Genomic DNA, 19,894 nt, shown 5'->3' on the forward strand with positions numbered 1-19,894 from the left:
TCCAGAGTCCACGTGAAGTAATGCATGGGTTCTTCCGTCCAAGATAAAATCCTGGAGGAAGAAGCTCAGCAGCCTCTAGGCACCTCCCTGAGGCTGGAAACTCCTTTTATTTAGCAAAGGACTCATGGAAATACAAAACTGCGTGAAGAGGACAGATGGGAAGCAGACGCAGCACGATTAGTGCTCTGTGGTAACAAGATCTGCACCGATCCAGAAGGCAGATGACTTGAGAAATGCAATTCCAAGGGAATGAGACTCAACCAGCATCCCCAGCACTTTCGGCAATCCATCCTCCTGGCACCTCACTTCAGTTCTCAATGAGACTTTTAGGAGCCCACAGTAGAAGCTTCCCAGGATGGCAATCCTCAGAGCCGTAAACTAACACAGCTGCCTGACTTGTCTTAGCAGAAAGCTGGATGAGCTGCAGTGATCTCTTTCTCCCTTTGGAAAGGGAAAGGAAGCTCTGTGATGTGCTGTGGTTATGCCTTGTCCATACCCACTGATTAAGGGATATTCAGAAAAGCCAGACAAAATGTCCTTGGGCTTCCAGCATGTACCAGAAGGTCGAAGGTATCTGCAGGGACAGTTCAAACTGAAGCAAGAGCAAAGGCCAACAACATCCTTTGGGTCCATGTTCATCAACAGTGAGACCCATGAACCTCCAGACCCCTGAAATACAACCAGACAGGCCCTAAAGCACAGGCAAGGAGATGTGCCAAGGGGTGCCAGCCCCGTCCCAAAATCTGGTGTGTGCCAGACTGACCCATCTCTTTCTGCCTGGGGGGAGCAGATCCAACCTGGCACAGCAAACACACATCAGTGTGGGGGCTGCGTAAGGCAGCTGCCTGGTTTTCACTACATATGAAACGCTCTAAAATTGCATTTATCACCTGACAGAACCATGGCCTTTTCCCTCAACTGTTAAGCAGATCTTATTAAGAGCAAAAAGGGTTTCTTGGTGGGGGGAGGAAGAGGTAGGGAAAAGAAAAGAGGAAAAAAAGAAGGGATGTTATGCAGGGGAACACACAGCAAGGCCAGCGCTTCCCTCAGCTCTGGTTGTTCTGGTTTCCCTATTTTGAGGGGGGTGGGAGAGCGCAGAGAGACAGCCAAAATGCTATTTGCAATCTAACTTCAAAGACTTCAGCTAGCTGAGAAGCTAAGTCACGCATAAAAGGATGGGAGAGTGGCAAGAAAATACCCCCTGCAGATAAATTAGTCAGGGAACATTCCCTGCTTCTCCCAAAGACTTGTCTGGGCCTTACCCAGGTAAAGCCCTTTTCAGACACCAGGTTGAGAGTCCTGGGAATAAACTAGCCAAATCCTACAGGGGAACTAAACATCCTCTGAGAAAAAAATAAAAATAAAAATAAAAAAGGCAATGGCAAGCATGCAATGGGGTCCTCTGTCATTTTCTGATGTCCTCTGTCATTTTCTGGTGTCCCAGCTACTAGCAGATGTTATTCCAAGGTCTGTCCACATGCAAGACTCAGAGTTTGAAGCAGTATGTAACAATACAAAGAAAACTGATAAGTTTAGGAGAAATCACACAGAAGATACAGTGAACTAATTTACCAGATGATTCTGAAATGGTCTGTTTTGTTCTTCACAGCAGTGCAAAAATGCACCAATATTTCTAGATAGCAGAATGTACTTAACAATAAGAGATAAAGAAGACAACTGGCAGCATTAGATCAGAGTCCACCTATAAGCATTAAAAAAGCGTGCAGAGTACACAGACACCTTGCAGCTCAATGCCAGGCAGGCTTTCATATGCTGTCCCTGAGTTCACTCTCATACTTAAATCATAGGTCAGATGGAGCCAGGAATCCAGATCTTGCTACCAACAGAGTGATAAGAAAGCAGATAAGCTTGGAAAGCAGCTGATAGCAGCCTATTGAAGAATAGCTTGTACACATATTGTATTTAAACAAGTTCTAATCAGCAGAAGTAGGCCAGTTTGATATTATTCCCTTTTTATGCACTACATCTACACCCTCGAGAGTCTGAAATCACATGTATTACTGATAGGCAGCATTTTCAGAGCACATTCAGTGCTCTCGATCTTTCCAGTTTCAGCAACAAGAGCAGATTGATTTGCAAGACCTGGACATTCACCAGGCAGCCTGTGTAATGTAGGTCTTCCTCAGCAAGGAGAGCAGAAACCAAGGAATCAGGACCATGGAGGACAACGAGCGGAAGAAAAAAGAGAGCTTTTGTGAGGTCATCCACCAGCACCATCCCTTAGTGCTCTCCTGCTTGCTGCTGCCTGCCCTCAGATCCAAACTTTTGCCCTTCCTTCTCCAGGGGCATCCCTAACGATGGACATGGCTTCTCCCTCAGGAGGCTCACAAGACAAACTTCTCTATCAAGTGCTGTGGCTGGGCTCGTAGTGACCACAAATGATTCACGATCATAAGGAGCCTTTCCTGAGCACTGCAGCACAGACCAACAAATCCTTCTGAGCATTAAAACCCAGCTGGGCTGCAGGGAATACTTCAACCTAAGGAGCCTATTTCAAGCTGCTGAAGAGGCTGCATAGAGACGTCCTTCCTCAAAAGCAAGGGTGAGGCTAGTAAGAAGCAGTTCCCCTTTGGTAACACTTCCTCTTCTCTTACAGATGATCTCTCTGGAGGCACCTCAAGTTTTTAGCAGCTTTACTTCCTGCTCAGCTTTTCCCTTCTCTTGCTGCACTGATTTAACTACATCCTGCATCCAGGCAGGACAGAACCAGGCATATCAACTGAGGCATGGGATATATTCATTAAAACATTAAAAATCCTCATTCTATGATGAAACCTAAAGCAATTACCAGCCAAAATACCTTCAAATTCTCCTCCCCAAAGCCTGCTCTGTAAAGAAGAGCTCTGCTACAGAAGGAACTCTTCCTGCACAACATTCCTTGCAGGAAACATAGCCCTTGGGACTGGCACTGCTGGCTGATCCCTTTACAGGGTCCCATGCAGAACATGACATTTTGCATAGCCTTCTAGAAGATATCAAACTTTTGGTATTAAACTATCCCAACCATATGCAAAATAAATTGTGTAGCTGCAACTGTTCTAAATTACTGGAGTGGAATCATCCCACAGCTGCGCTACATTCCCACTGCCATTTGTTCAGGCATAAAATATAAAAAAAAAAAAAAAAAAAAAAAAAAAAGGAAGGATGTAAGCAATGCTGATTTCCCCACCTGTTTTCTAATTAGCAAGCAGGAGGTTTACAGTAAACCACATGGAAACACTTTTCACCTGGAGCAAAATTCATCTATGAACCTCACTGCCACAGGGAACTGCAGAGGCTGAGTATGGAATGGGGTGAGATGTTTGTACCAGATGGGACCAGCAGCAGCTCCTGCACAGGTTGGTGTCCTGACCAGTGGATGATGAGGGACTGGAGGGACCCCAGTACCAGATTATTCTTTTATGGATGGTGTGGCAGTATCTAAAGCTCAAGTTTTCTCTTCTTGAACACTGAAAGCACATCCACACAAACCCTACCTTATGGCATTCAACCCTGGAAAAGAAAAACTCTAAACCCATCAGCACAGCACTCTGTGTTCCTCTAAAGGACCCCACAGCGCCACCCAAAGTCTTCAGGGTATTTAAAAGCTTCCTCAGCACAAAGTCTCCATATCTTCAAACAGACCCACAGCATCCTCCTGCAGTCTCTCACCAACTGGCATGCATCTCCTGTTTGCAAAACCATCTACTGGTACCACTCTGCTGATATAATTTGGGAGATGTATCTCACCTGACACAGTATTAACAGGTGAACAGATTTTCAGATTCCCCTGTCAAAGTACATCTTTTCATACACATCTCTGTGGCACATATTCAACTGGTAGATTGCCCTTTATTTTACCATCGTTTGAATAATTGTATGCAGTACTACAGATTTTCACATTTTCCCGGTGATTTTTTTTTTCTGGACAACAGCAAAGCCCTTGGAGCACCACGATAATGACTGCTCACATTTATCAGCCTCCTTCAAAGACAATCCCTCCATTACCTGCACCAAGAACTCAGCCACATCTGCTGACTGAAATAACATCTTTTGGCAGCAGGGCCTGGGATTGGGAAACTGTCCCCAGAGACAAACACCAGCACTGAGCCTAGGCTATAGTCTCTCAGCTCCTCCTTCCACTAGTTGCACTGCTCTCATCTTCAGTCTATTTTTTTGCTTGGGACACAAGAGGCACCAGAAATAACAAGCTCCTGTGAAAGGAGGGATACCTGGAAAGAAGCTGTCTGCTCCAGCAATCCCTGCACAGGGAGCATCCTCGACACAATGCGAGCAGCTCCTGCATACTGGGAAGACGACACACTGCTTGGGCATGAGCACAAAATGACATGCTGTGAAGCACAACTCTTTTTTGAAAACCTCTGTAGGACAGTGACTCTCATCCCAGAGCCCCCAAGCAAGCAGCAAACACTTGATTCCTGGAGCGAGCCAGCAAGGGGCTCTTTCAACTCCTGGCAAACAATATCCTTCACATCAGCCAGCACCATTATCAGCCCTCCTCTCCCCTCTGATCTGATGGTCATTCCAAGCACTGATACTGGGAATTTTGGCAGTGGTGAGCATGAGGACAGTCCCCATGGGATGGAAGGTGAGGGCAGGAAGGAAGGAGAAGGACTGGACCCTGCAGGAGTGTCCTGGCTGCTCATCTTCCTCCCCACAGTTCCCAGAGCCTTCCTCCTCCCTCTCTGGCCTACTGACAGCTGTGGGGAGAGCTGCTGGGCAACACAGGGCCGAGCCGGGCAAAGGTGTGCGATGAATAACACTAAGCACCCAGTTATCAGTGCCACAAAAGTGCAGACTCCACAAAACACACACGTGCAGAGCAGTCAGCAAGTTCAAGTGCCCTTAGGAAGCACCTAGGATGAAACACCAGAGTGCCAAAGAGTAGGAATTGGAGGTTTCCTACAGCCCTTTGCCCTTGTTATAAGGAAACCTCTGGGCCATGGGCACGTCTGCCAGCTTTGAGCTCAAAGAGCAGTTTCACTTCCTCCCCATGCCACTGCCCCCCATGCAAGGAGCGATTGCCAGAGCCCAAGCCACCAACAACTTCCTTTGCTTGAGCTGCTCCTGCAACACATCGAGCAGACCCGAGGCCGGGGAGGCATTACAGATCTGTTTTCCACCTTCTGTTTGTCATATACCTTGACCTCACCAGCCCGTCTGTACGACTGGTGACTTATAAAACCACCTCTGCTTTAGTTGAGCACTAAGCAAATCAAAACAATTTTTTAGATTTCTATTTTTAAACCATCTCTTCCTGCAAGGAGTTGGAAAAGGTGAGAAATCCTTCTCACGATGCACGTGCGTTTCCGAAGGCGAGCACTGCACTTTCATACCAAAACCTGGGCGCTAACAAACTTGTTGCTTTCGGGATGAGTTTTTGCCCCATCTGTGCTAGGTGCAAACAGGCACCCCGTGCTGAAAACTGGAATTAATAGAAGGGGGTGCGAAGTCATGGGACTTCACGCTGGTGCATATGCAAAATAATGTTCTGCTGATGAGCAGTGTCTATTTAGGGTGTCCAGGAAGGGCAGCAGCCAGCAGAAATTTGAATAAGTGCTCGCCTGTGTGCTGCTGTGTGTTAGACACACACACATAGCACAGCGGCTGTTCCATCTTCTTCAAAACCAGCCCCAGGAATTGGCGTTGTTCTGGCTGCCAGCACAATATGTTACCAGCAATTATTTTCTCAGTATTTCAGCTGATTACCTAACACAGTGGCACATTTGCTCGGTGTCAGCACGTGTTGCAATGCTCCTTGCCATCCAGCAGCACATTTGTGGTCCCTCAGTCAACTCTGCACAGCCATCAGATGCAGAATGCGAGCACAATGATAACGGGGTGGGGAAGCTGTAAGGGAAAATGTGTCGCTCAGCATCAGGTTCCACAGCCTACATTCATGGCATCTGCACATTCAGCACCACTGCAGCTGAAATTGGGTTGTTGAAAAGAAAGGGAATAACCCCGTGAGGAGCAGAAGCGGAGACACCAGGAGGGTCTCTGGCTGGAAATGGGCTGCTGAGCTCAGACCTGCATACACCGTTCCATGGTAACTGTGTGCTGTGGTTAAACATTGCAATTTGAAGTCAAGCTTCCAGAGCAGCAGCACATCTAAACATTACAGAAGCACACAGTAAGCACTGCTTTACCTACTAACAAGCAATTCAATTTCACGTGCCCAGCTCACTTGGAAGTGAAAATGTACAGGAGGTCACCAGTGGCAAAAGATAGTAAAACTGAGCTGGTAGCAAGAGTATAACCAGTAACAGTGACATAAAAAAAGGGACAGCAATGTCACTTCTATGAGATATGCAAAATGTAAAAGCCTCAAAGCTCTGGCCCAGTACCAGAGAGTGAGAAAGGCACTCAGCCTCCCAACCACAGCCTGCTTTCTATTTTTCAGCTACACTTCAAAGCATTTCACCATTTCTGGCTCCATTACATTCCCTCCTTTCCCTGAAGCAGCTGGGTATCAAAACCCAACCAAACCATAGAGTCAAACATTCCTCTGTTTAGGTTTCTCCCCCTACGAGGGAGCACATCGCCAGCACAACCGGTGAATCCCACAATGTTCTGCTTCAACAAGTGCTCCCCCCAGGCCTGTTTACTCCTTGCTTCCCACACTGAGCTGCTCAGCACTCCAGGAACCAACCTGCAGCCAAATGTGAGAAGTCAAAAGTCAGACAAATCAGCAAATAGCTCCCCTGCTTCGTGTAATTCTGAAGGGGCAGCAGGTTGCCTGTGGTAAATGAATGGGATGCACGAGGAAATGACCCCTGCCTGTGGTTCCCCAACCAGCTCTGGAAGAATGCTCAACACTGAGTGGATCTCCGAGGTCCCAACAGGATCTGGTGCAGGGCTGTATTTAAGTCATTTTCTAGGGTCTGTGTGCTGCCATTCTTTCTGAATAGGCCGTAAAAAATACTGTAAGATGTCCCCAGAGCTGAGCCCAAAGATGGAGCCACTCGCACTCATCTTAATTTCATAGGTTTGGCATGGCTGATACCATTCTCATGTAGAAGCATGGCGGTCACCTTAATCTCTGCTGCTTGGGCATTGGCTGCCTTTCTGGAAATTCAGAGTCACAACATACACCTATTTTTTGAATTTCCATTAGGAACTGGTTCCATCAGGAATGATTGCATTTGCAAGAGCTCAGGAGGCAGGAAAATTTGAAAAAGTGTTTATGAGACTGGGCACACACTGCAGCTCTCAGGTTTTTCTCCTTTCTTCAATAAAAAAAAAAAAAAAAAGCATCCAGAACTACTGCTGCATCCACTTCCCCCATTTCCCTCCAGGAATGATGAATCCCACTCTAGCTGTAAATTGGATCCCAGGTGTACTCATATATATTATACATACATAACAGCTACTTATGGGCATAAGGGCTCTTGCACAGTTACTGTGGAAACCAAGGTATCACATTTCCTGGCTCTAAGACTCTACCTTCTCAGCCTTAACGTGCATTTACCTTGAATAAATCACTTCTGCGCTCTTCAGCCCTGGAGTGTCCCTTGGCCAGACGCCCTTAGGTTCCCCCTCAGGAAGCCCCATTTAACACATCTCACAAATGAAGCAGGAGCAGAGAGACTCCATCTGCATGCAGTGTCCTGGATGCATCCTGCAGGCACAGCTCCTGCTCCTCACTGCTCCTCCTCATGCACTGGGCCATTGCTTTCTCTCTGACATGTTTGTGACAACTTGAGATTGAACTTAGCTCGATGGAAGAGGGGAATCATTCACCAGCCACTGACCCATGGCTAGGTCTGGATGGGGGCACGACACGAGACACAATGCAGTGTCCTGAGGAGGATGGCAATGCACCCTGCTAAGGATCCAGAGGGACAAAGTGACCCTTCTACATTCATTTCTTCCAACTCTGACCATGACCGCATAAGAGCCCGAAGACAACGGGATGCAAAGTGCAAATTCAGCCCAGATGTAATCTCAGGGGTCACTCGCTGTGGGGCTAAGCCTGAGCCATCAGCTTGGCACAGAGCTGTCAGCACCACGCTGTGAGAGGCACCTCAGCACCCAGCACAGCATTCAGCACATCACAACAGCCCAGTGCAGAGCACATATGACAGCAATGGCTGTCAGGTACCTCCAGGGCCATGCACTGTGACACTCCCAGATTTTTCCCCAGACTGTTCGCTGGACTCCAGAGCAGGACTGCTTGGCACCTCGTTTGCATTTCAGGATCTTTATTTTCAGGAACACCTTTGGCTCTCCTCCCACCACAGTACCCAGTTGTTCAGTCAAATCGCCAGGAAGACACGAGTCTGTTGATTCTTGGTTCAAAAGCATTTTTGCGCTCGTCAATCTGGAAAAATACAATCGTCAATCACACGGTCTTCCTGTTACACACAGGCTGTGCATGCCAACTAACACCTTCATCAGCTGAAACATGAAAGGCATCATCGATACACAGCACGGTGACTTGTTAGAATCCCCGGAGTGCAGGCAGGGCCTCTTCCTGTAACGAGCCAAGCAAAAACACGACCTGGCTCAACGGGATGTCAAAGCGTGAAATGGTACGTACTTAACCTCTGCACTTCTGAAACAGCACAGAAAGATCCTATGAAAAAGAAATCAACACAGTCCTTTCCTTGTTAGCTTTCAGGAATGCAGGAAGTAAAGTTTGCACACTGCTACCCTCAAATTTATTAAAATAACTGCACGGCTCAGTTATTCTCCTTTCTTGCCATCTTCTGGTTCTTCGAAGAACCCCCTTCCCCCCTCTGCTTGTCCTGCCGGCTTGCAGGCTGTGCAGCCAGTGCAGAAAGCCTTTATCTACTCTTAACTTGCACTGCATGCACCCTGCCCTGTCCCCTGGCCATTCCCCTCCGGCAGCCAAGGTCTCAGGCTTAGCAACACCATATTGGATCTAGAAAACCAACATTCTGACCCGGCAGGATAAATCAGAGTCATCATCAGCCTTGGCAGTACCTTCCATACCCAAGACAAGTCTGAGGAGTTTAACTTGCACGACAATTTGACACCTATAGGAAAAGTATTACTCTATTAGCTGACATTGCCAAAAGTCCTGAATTTTTTTAATGGGAAACAGGATCACAACCTTCAAAAGCTGCTATTGTTTCAAGGAAAACCTCCCTGCACTTCGCATTGTCCCTGGGAGTGCTGTGATGTTTCCAGCTGGAGCCTAAGGGCTGCTCAGACCCTCAGGGAAAGCCAAATATGAAGCAAAACAGTTCAAACGCTGTGCCCTTTATTGCTTCCTTATGACACTTAATAATCCCTCCCCACATTCATGTCTCATCTCTGCTTGTCTTCCCATACCGCACAGTTGCTAGAAGCATTTCGTCTTGCCTTCCCTCTGCTGTGTGGAGCAGCCTGAAGGCCCAGGAGCAGAGAAGTGCTATCACAATGGGATGGAGCCTGAGGTTCAGTTTCCAGCCCTCAGACAGCCTCAGTGCCCCTCTCCAGCTCAGTTGGAAAGCTGCAGCTCAAATTTCAGCCTATGTTAAGTCACCGCTCAGCTCCACTCCTTCGCCAAAGAGAGGGAAGCCAGGAGAGCCTTTTTCTAAAGCAAAATCTTTGGCGGGGGGGGGGGGGGAGAAGGGTGGAGGAAGGAAGTGAAAACACATGGAGATGGTTTTTGTGCATCAGATAGAGCAAAGAAAGGCACAGGCAACTTTTCAAACACACCAGAATGGCTTAGCGCGATTTGTAACCAAGAGCAGGGTTAAATAAACAGCTTCTACAGCAAACAGCAAACTTTTTTCGGGATGGGGAAGAGACAATTAAGGCAGCAGGACCTGCTCGGAGATTTCTGCAGAAGACCAAGGTGTTCACATCCTTTTGTACCACAAAGCTACCAACATGAACTTCTGACACCAGCATCTCATTAAGGGGAGACAAAGACCTAACACGGGCTCTACCGGCGGCACGCCACTGCCCCACATCGCAACCTGCAAACGTGACACCCAACCAGTGCTCCGTGCTGACTGCAGCTACAGAGCGCCTGACCCCACATACCATGCTGGCATTCATCCATCTTCCCAAACACGTTTGTAATTGGCTGCAACTCTGTTGCACAAGAGTAAGGACAGCAGACACATGCCCAGAACAGCCAGGAGAGAAGAGATGCCTTCCTCATTTTATTTTTTCCTTTTTAGCACTTTGGGGTATCCCCTCTTAAGCCTGCCAGGCTGAGCATAAGGAATCAAAACCTTGTTGCTAATTCTCAGGTCCCACCAGCCTCCCTGGCCCAGGAACATGGGCCAGTCTAGATCAATGTAACAAATGTATCTTTCAAAGACACAGTGGCAATGCAAGAGCTGGCAGGTCTGGAAAGGCACACACTAAAAAAATAAAGCATCCAGAAACAGTGACATTTTTTCCTATTTAACACTGAGACAGGCACTTTGTTAATGCAGCAGCACCTTTCCTCCAGATCAGCACTCTGCAAAGTCTGCACCCACGGGAGCAGCTCCCCCTACCCTGAAATGCAGCCACTTCCAGGGTGAAAGCCCCATCACTGCAAACCTCTGGAGAAACCCACTAAATGCCAGCTGAACACCAGAAACTTTCATCAGTAAATGGAACTGATATCTCATGCTCAGGACATTAACACAAGACAAGCCTTCCTGGATGGAAGAGGTTTCCTTACTGAAGAGCTCTTTTACACCACACAGTTTCTTTTTTTGTATTACTACCATAAATGCTGAGGGAAAAGGGTCTGTTCTTGGCAAAGAACTCTGTTTTGACCATTTCTTGACATAGCCGAATAGATACGACACGTCTACTGAAGCCAAACTCACATTTGTTGCAACAGAGGTCCCAAACAGACGTTCCATGCAACGTAATTTCTGTCTGCTGGCACCATTCCACACTGTTAAGCTCTGCTGTCCCTTCAGCCACGAATGCCCCAGGAGAGGCAGCAAGCTCTGCTCTATTATTGGAAGACTCAATGGAGCACATCCCCCACAAGCCAGTTATCTCCCCCTGAACTGAGTGAAGGGAGTATTAAAACCCAGCAACTGTCTTCTGTTCAAACCAGATGGCATAAATAGCTGGAGAGCTATCAAACAAAGTATACATTCAATACTTCAGCATAACATGAAAGCCCCGTTAAGCAAGTGTGTGCATACATACACACCCACGTTCAGGGACCAGAGCAATGGCAGAAAGCGCTCGACGAACTGCTCCAGTGGCTGAACTGCTCAGGACATCCACAGCACGAGCAGTGGCCAAACTTCCACGGCTTATTCTGCTGAAATCATGAATTAGAGTAGAAAAACAAACCAAAAAACCTAGAGAATGGCATGTCACATCCCGCTCACTGGGAGATGCTTTGAGTAAAAGAAAAAGCGACCAGAAACCCAACACTCTGAATGACACACAAAAAAAGAGCTGCTCCCTGCCCAGGTTTGAAGCACTGTGGCTCAAATTCCACCTCACTTACCTCGTCCATCTTTTCCGATATTGGAGTCTGGTCCCCAGGCACCATTTCTTTAACCTCCAAGGTCTCGACTTTGGAGGTCCTATTCAGCTGATCGATGGGAGTCATGCTGGCCTCTGATGTACCCCTGGAATTCTGATTCAGAGAAGCAGTCCCAGGGATGGGCTCATCATCATCAGAGTCAGGTAACGGCGTGGGGCTGATGTCCTCCAGGCCTGTGCTGGAAGGGCGTGAGGAAGGTGTCTGAGCTCTGTAACCGGGCTGAGAGTTCGAACCGTACATTGGGATGGGAGAGAGCTGGGAGGAGGAAGAGGAGATAGGGCTACCTTCCATTCGGACCTCATTATCTGAGTCATGCTCATTAAGAAAAGGTAACTTTGTTCTCTGTTCTTTTAAGAGCATCTCAATCCTTGAGTCTAAACTATTATGCTGCATTTCAGACTCCATGGTGGGGGTGCCAGGGGTCTCACTCCTCTCAGGGGTCTGAGAGAAGGACGGTGCGCTCGGCTCAGGAGCAGAGTTTGAATCTGGTAAGGGTGGAGGTTCCTCTGGTTTCTCCTTCACTGGAGCAAAATCAGCACTGGTGGCAGCACTGCTTTCTACGACCATCTCGGCGGGAGGCGGCGCAGGTCTTCGGTACTCTGCTTCCCTGGAAGTTTGGGCAAACGGCTGCTCCTCAGACTGCGGAAATACGGCTGGTGCTTGGTAAGGAGAGAAGGCAGACTTGTAACTCGAAGAACTCGAGTGGCTCAGGGGAGGAGTGTGAGAGAACTGAACTGGCTCCTGCTGATGGGATTTGAACGTACTGAACTGATGCTCTGTCCCGCGGAAAACACCAGGAGAATTATGAACATAGTGATGTCCTCCCGGTCGACGGTTGTAGGCATCCGTAAATTTTGTTTCGTGTCTCCTGTGTTTGTACCCACTGTCCTGCCCAAAGTGGTACACTGGCGTCGTCTGACGGCTGGAATACGTGGAATCCTGGGAAAACGGCGTCCCTAACCGTGGGGTGTGGGGCGTCCCTTGGGACTGCGGGGTGAATTGACTGAACGAGTTCGGGGTGTCCTGCCGACAGCTGGAATAGGCTGTGTCGTGGGAAAACGGCGTGCTGCTGTTTGGGGTGACAGATGATCCCGCAGAGGAAAGGTTACTGTCCTTCAAGCGCTTCAGAGAATCTGTCAACTATGAAAACAGAAAAGAGAAAAGCACCTAAACACACACTTTTCAGATACTATTTGTCTAATCCACCTGGTTTTCTGAGAAGTACCCTGGGAGTTTGCACTGATTTCCATGACAAAAAAATAGGTTAGAGCATTCTTGAAAACACAAACCATCATCCATTACGAACCACTCCCCTTGATTTGAAAACAGCAAGCAAAGAGAGGGACTCTAAGAGAAGGAGGAAGGAAGCCAATAAAATAGTCTTCTTCATAAGCTCTACTTGAGAGCATCAGGTGAACAGCAGACTTGCATAAATACTTTCAGTTATAAGAATTTAAATTTCTATTTGTACGTCTTGTCTAAATTGCAGAGAAGAAAACGACAAAATCCTGCACAACAATGAGAAAGTCTGAAAACATTTCTGAGATACGATCAAATTAACTTTTTTTGCAAATCCAAACATCCAAATCAGTAAATCTGCAAATCTGCAATCGAACCTATATATCAAGCCCATAAGTGAAAGCGGAGGCCTGCTGAAGGCAACATGCCTCTCGTTGGTTAAGGAGCTGCACACCACTACCCTTGCTACCAAACATTTGTTTGAAACAATGAAGAAGGCTACAGGTGTAAAAGACTGAGAAAGTTCCCAGCTGCTAAAAATAGGTTTGAAACCCCTCCATCAAGACAATGCTCAGGCAGAGTGCTACTGAATACGGCGTTTGAAAACTGAAACCCTACAGTTCTGCAGAGCAACCAAGTAATTGCTCTGCAATTGACTTCACAGGAGCATCCAGGGGGTTTCTAGGAGAAGCCCTGCTCCCACTCAGACACTGCTGAGTCATAACAGTGCCCTGCTAAACATCAGCGCCAGAATCAATTTTCCATAAAGCAAAGCAAGAGCTTCACCGTGAGTCCTCCTGGTAAAGAGGCAGGGCTGAGCTCCAGCTCCCCAGCAGCACACCACGTCCCACCAGTCAGACCATAGAGTCACTGCTGCTTTCCCACACACAGGTAGGTAAAGGGATCCTTCCCATGATCTGCTCATCACATGCCAGCGCCACTAAACCCACCCCGAGCTCACACCTGCCTGCTACACTCATGCATTTCATCCACTTACTTATGCAGACTCTGCTCCTAGTGTGATCCCTTGTCAAGACCATGATCACATGGACATTAGGATTTTTCAGATCAGTGGGATATTTATATTTAATTCACAGCTATTAAGCTGTCCTGAAAACATCTGATTACAAAATTAATGGAATTATGGCATTCCAGGAAGTCATAAGAGCACAAAGAGGTTGAGAGGAAAACTTTATACTTAGAAGCTTCAAAAACCTCTTTCAAAAATTGATGCCTTCAAGGGAGTTTCTAAGCTATGATCAGAGACAAAAGGACGTTGAGAAGAACTAAGGGGGCTGAGGAACCCACACCAATGGGCTTTGCTTCCTTTTGCCCCCTCACTGCAGTGGGGTTTGTAGAGGAGCAGTTACCTGGACAAACCCATATAGAGATTTGTTCCCTAAGTACTGAGAAAACCCTGGGAGCCCTCAGGTATTTTGCTGACTGCTTTTCTTAAAAACTGATACCAATGACTAATTAAGATTCTGGTCAATTGATGCCACTACTCAAGATCTGATGTTTCTCCTCTGTTAGCTGAAGAATATATGGGCTAAGAATTATATACTGCAGATGCTAGGCCAAATGTAGCACTGTAAATCACTCCTCCTGTCTTCAAGGGAATAATGTCAGGGACAGACCTGATCCCATCATCCTCTTAACTGCTGGAATTTCTAGCATTAATAGGGCACATACTGTTCGTTCTATAGATATTTTTCATTCAAAAAGACAAAGAACACGTACCACTATGCAAATGTGGGCATACAGATTAGCCACATGCACTGCATCCACAGTTACACCTCCTGTAGCAATACGATCAAGGTGTCTTTAAATGTAGATTAGTAACATGCACTGAAACTGTGACCGGACAGAAAAAAAAACGAAGCTACACTAAAAGTCCTAGAAAGCAAAGTTCAGTGAAGAGTTTGTTTGGAACTCTGTAGAAGCTACTCTTAAACAAAAACCAAGCAAACCATACCTGGAGGGTTTCATTCACAGTTGGCGATGTGTCCTGTTCAGTGCCTACAGGCAGGGTCTGAGGAGTGTAAAGACCATTAACGAGCAGCTCATAGAATCGCATGCGGGTTTCACCTGCACAAACCACAATAGAAGAGTTTTAAAAACCAAAATAATATGGTCTATGTAAAAATATGCATTCCTTGTATTTGCTAACACTCCCAGCCTGTTGCATCCCTGCAACAGAGGAGCAAGCAACACCTCTGAGTTTTGCTTGTAGAGATCATCTCTAAATAATCTGCAAGGCCAAGCAAAGTCAGACGCTCCTTTCTCAAGCCAAGACAAAGAGGTTTCCCAAATCCTTTTTCCTCTTCTCAGTCTGCTTGGCAGCTCTACTCCTTACCACGCTCTCTGGAGAGCAGCAGTTTCCCTCCTCTCCAAAGTGCCAAGCAAATAGTTTGCAGATTTAAGAAGTGAAACTCTAACTGAAGGGACAAGCCTCTGCCAACACCCAGAGCTGCTCCAGAATGCTCTGCTAACACACCTTGCTGTCAGAAACTGGCTGCTAGAAATGCAAACAAGGTGCCTGGGAATGCTGAGGACAAAACCATTAGCACTGCTTTCCAAAAAGACACTGATATTTGCTTTCCTTTGTTCAAGGTGTGTGCTCGATAGCATCTTTCAAAGAATAAAAGCTAGAGAACCAAAATGCCCCCCCTATCTTGCCACTGACAGCCTTTTCATTACTAAATCTCTGAACTCTGGAGAAGACATAGTTTGTTAATATTAGGTTTTTCATTATTTTGTAGCTTAGTAACCCAAACCTTCTTATTTTGCAACCTGTAAGAAACCCCGTGCTCCTTGAGAATCACTGTGCAATTTAAAAGCAAAGCATCCATAGCCTGATTCTGCACATGGAAAGGACTGATTTATTTTGAATAAACACTGCAGATGAAGTTATTTGATTCTCAGATTCCATTTCATAAAGCCTTGAGCCACATTATCAGCTACGTCAAGTGTTCAACTGAAGTCATAACAAAAACCCATCTCTTCAAGACAAGGCCTAAGATGCTTGGAGTCATTAACACTTGCACACCCCCAGGAAACCACGGCACTCTGGATACAGAATTGTTGGGTTTACTTTAAAACTGTTTTTAAAAGAAATGTAAAATAATTATTAGAAAGTTTCACATTTCCTCCTGGAAAACTTACATTTTCATTTTCAAGGAGCTTTGTGTGTAATGATTCTTAGCTATTTCTCTAAGGCCAGGCCATTATTATGTCCACTTTGCAGAAGGATGCACTGAGGCAGAGAGCATGCTTTAAACCAGCCCACCTTAGATAAGGGAATTGAGTTATTAGTTCCAGATTCCCAAGCCTGTGCTCAGGCCAGACAGACAAAACACTTTTGCTCCTAATATTTATTTTACAGACACATACAGACACACACATATGAAGAATAACCTAAACCTGCTAATGCTACCTTAGGAATAATACTTTTACTGGACTTTCTTGGATTACAAAACATTTGCAGTGGTACTCTTTTAGAATGGAATAGATGCAGCTGTGGAAAAAAAAAAAAAAAAAAGAAACATTGGAAGCACCGAGATGGCAAACAAAACAAAATGCAATTTAAAATGAAGATTTTGATGTTCTCTCCCTACAAAGAGGAGCATTAAAAGTCAGCTGTCTGTTCAAGATTTGCAGAGTAGTTTACGAATGGACGAAAATCAGGAGGAATGCAGTACAATCAGCATGTTTAAACACCTGTCATTAAGACATCCACTACTTATGAGCCTGCTTTAGCTTACATTACTAGAACTACAAATGGTTAATTCTTTTTAGAAATGCAATTTACCTTTCAATTTCAAAGTAAGCAGGGAAAAGAGCCTGCCTGTATATATTAATGATAACAGAATGTCAAAGCATATGTATATAGACAATGTTAGCTTACAAGAGAAAGCACGGAGCTACTACTGTGATTTTGTTTCTGCTGGGGATCCGTAATGTCAATTAAGGTCTTACTATACCCTCTTACCACGTGTGGCATGCCAACTGCTGTACAGATCGCACGCTAAAGTGTTGAAGCCTCTCAATACAGAACAAATGATCAGCAATGCACTTCTTTTTTCTCTTTTCTAAGAAAATGGTGCTAACAATGCCCTCTTCCCAATGAAGGGTGCAACAAACCAGCTTTAAACTAGAAATGTAACATTTGCAAGACAAAAGTCCAAGAGACAGCTGATTCACGTTGAGGTTGCTACACATCTTCAGCTTCAGACAATGGTTAAGATTTGGGTACATTTTAGCAAAGTCCTTCACTGAGAGTGAAGGAAAAGAGAAAGCAGTAAGATGCAATGTTTCCACACCACCAGAAGGTTTACAGTACTCCTCAAGCTCAGGGGTGGATCCGGGAGCTGGCTGGGACAAGGGGGTCCTGCTGCTTTAAGACAGGCTCTCACTTGCACACACACTTGCATGCACACTCACACTGTCAAGTGCTGGGCATGCTTGTGCTGCCAGCCTGGAGTTTGCTGCTAAGCATCAATGAAATGCCAGGCACGCAGCAGCCAGCACCCCAGCCAGAATCCCCACCTCAGAGCACCAGGAGCACAAAGTCCGCACCAAAAATCCAAACACGCCAAACTGTGGGGGGATGGCAGCCCGGGGATGAGGCTGAGCACAGCCAGGACCCTGTGGACAGGGCAGGATGGCAGCATTTTGCAAATTACAGGGCTGTCTCCTAGCAACAGACAACACATTGTGTTCCATGTGACTTGCAAAGGACCCAAAACGCAACGCACACGCAAGGGGAAAGGAGCTCCCTCCATACTCGTAACGCCAAGCTCTCGGGGCTGCAGCAGGGGCTGCTTTAGCAGGGGAAGAGCATGGGTGCTGCCAGCCACCACCACGAGGCCAAAACGAGCCCCTCACCTTTTGTATCCAGCTCCACGTGGATAATGTTGCCCATGACAGAGGTGTTGTGAAGGTGCTGGACAGCCTCCCGGGCACCTTTGACAGTGGCAAAAATCACTTTGGCAATGCCCAGGTGCTTCTTGTTCTTGGGGTTGTAGAGAATCTCCACCTCTTCCACTTCACCGTATTTCTTGCACATGTCGGTTAGAAAGTTTTCACGGATGTTGTCATTCAGCTTGGCAAAGGTGACCTGCTTGGGAGGCACTGGCCCCACGTAAAACTCATCAATCTGGAAGCAGGCACAAGGGAAGGGGAAGGCAATACAAATAATCGGCATCGTTAGAGAGCATAGAGAAAGGCACTGGGAAGACACGGGAAGGAGAGGGTTAAAGCCTACTGCAAACTTCAGGGAAAGAAAGCAGCCTCTGAGGAAGAGCCCAGCCACGCACTGAAATAGCTCTGTCCCCGAATACGGAGCAGTGCTGTCAGCAGGACCCCCCCGTGCTGCCCCCCACCCGAGAGAAGCCCCCAGACACAGCTCAGAGCTCCCAGCCACCTCGTTAGGCAGCTGCACCGATGGCTCGTGGTCTTTATGGAACAGGATTATTGTGAAACGGTTTGCCAAATAATAATGTTAATAGGAATGGGACTATCATTTAAATGGTTCATTAAACTGTTGGGAACTCGGGCTGCACTCCCGGGTAAACAAGAATACAAAGCTAAATCTGAAAGTCAGCAGCAGTACCTTGAATTTGGGGACAGACAGCTCCAACTCCTTCGTTTTGGTCCATATTCGCCCTATTCTGGGATCTCTGACACAATCCACAGGAGCAATTCCCGAGTTCTGGGAGGAGAAGAAAAAAAAAAGCAACAATAACAGCGTTTGGAATTTAAGGCAGAAATAAAACAAAAACATAAACCCCGAGGAAGCAGGGGCTGTCTCAAGGGAAGAGAAACACATACACACATACACACACACACGTGTCAAATTGCAATACTGCTGGGAAATGCACACAGATTGGAAACACAGAAAGAAAGCTGCAGGTTGGGGCTCAGTGTTGGGCTCCTGACAGCTGAATGCACAGTGTCAGGTGGCCCTCGCTCTGGGGGCTGTCCCCAGCCCCCCCCCAGCACCGAGGGATCTGCTACCCAGGAGGACCCCAGCCCCAAAACAGGAGGGGTGCAGGATGGGGGGGGGGGGGCAGTACAGCGGGGGGAAATCCAGGACCCCCCCCCCACTCACCGGCATGCTGAAATGTTGCCCATCGTAGCGGTAGAGTTTGTGCTGTCCTTTTTTCAGAGCCGGGTCAATAATCAACTTGTAACTTCTCCAATGGTGATTTCTTTTCTCGACAGAAGTGCTGGCTTGGGTGCTGTTCTCCATTCCGTTGATCCAACCTGGGCAAGGGGGAGCGGAGAAGGGAAAGACAAAACACACGGAAAAGCGTGAAGTTAAAAAAAAAAAAAATACTCAACAAAGAGCCTTTTTTTTTTTTTTTTTTTTTTTTTTAAAGCGAGCCCCACACCCCGGCGGGGAGGAAATCTACCACGAAGCAAACCCGTAAAATGGGGGGGGGACCGCCAGCTAAGTCCCCCCCCTCCACCCCAGCAAGACAAGAGAAGAGAGAAGGAGGAAAAAAAGACCCAGTCTCACTTGAACTCTGCTTTTTGCCATGATCTTCAGGGTGCTTGGCTTTTTCCCCCGCCTTGATCTCTCGGAAAGACATCGCGCTCGGCGGCCGATCGTCTCCGGGCGGCGAAAGGCGAGCTCCCCGTCTCACATGGGGCCGGTTACCGGCGCGGGCTGCCCGCCAGGCTCCTGCCTCCCGTTTTCGCGAGCCACCACATATTGTGTGTGCTCGCTGCTGGCGGCGGCGGCCTCCCACAATACACCGCTGCGAGCGCCGCGAACGCCTAACCGCCCTCCGCCGCCTGCACATTCACGGCGGCCGCAGCGCGCAGCCCCCGGCCCGCGGCCGCCCCACCGCCGCCCCAGCGCCGCCGAGCGCCGCGGCATGGGCCGCTGTTGGGCTGCGGGTATTTTTTCCCCTCCCCGCCCCGGGTTTAAGGCCGTCAAAGGGGGAGCGTGGAATCTGCCCGCTGCGTTTACCTTAGCGCAAAGTGTTTCTAAACAAGATGGACCTAGAGGTGGGACAAGTTTTTGGGGGGAAGCACTTGGGGGAAATTCCGACACCCCCTCCAAAACACAGCCCGCTCCCAGGGCCCGGAGGCCGCGGGTGGAGCGCGGCAGCACTGCACTGTTTGCGGGGGGAGGGGAAAAAAAAAAAGAAAAAAAAG

At 47.5% G+C, this 19,894-nt stretch overlaps 1 protein-coding gene across 1 annotated transcript in view; it reads right to left on the reverse strand.

Moving 5' to 3' along the window:
* Positions 1–19,455, reverse strand: part of SETD1B (SET domain containing 1B, histone lysine methyltransferase) — a 41,750-nt gene extending 22,295 nt beyond the window's left edge. Inside the window, exons 1-6 of the mRNA XM_042829140.1 lie at positions 19,251–19,455; positions 18,840–18,994; positions 18,342–18,440; positions 17,615–17,885; positions 14,703–14,815; positions 11,450–12,628 (exon numbers count right to left, since the gene is read on the reverse strand). Of these exons, the coding sequence (XP_042685074.1) occupies positions 11,450–12,628; positions 14,703–14,815; positions 17,615–17,885; positions 18,342–18,440; positions 18,840–18,994; positions 19,251–19,323 (1,890 nt within the window). The 5' untranslated portion in view covers positions 19,324–19,455. The remainder of the gene's footprint in view (positions 1–11,449; positions 12,629–14,702; positions 14,816–17,614; positions 17,886–18,341; positions 18,441–18,839; positions 18,995–19,250) is intronic.
* Positions 19,456–19,894: the final 439 nt, after the last annotated feature.

This window comes from Centrocercus urophasianus, unplaced genomic scaffold (assembly GCF_019232065.1).
Source record: "Centrocercus urophasianus isolate 14NV4802_14NV808 unplaced genomic scaffold, USGS_Curo_1.0 seq_30, whole genome shotgun sequence".
Lineage (NCBI taxonomy): Eukaryota > Metazoa > Chordata > Aves > Galliformes > Phasianidae > Centrocercus > Centrocercus urophasianus.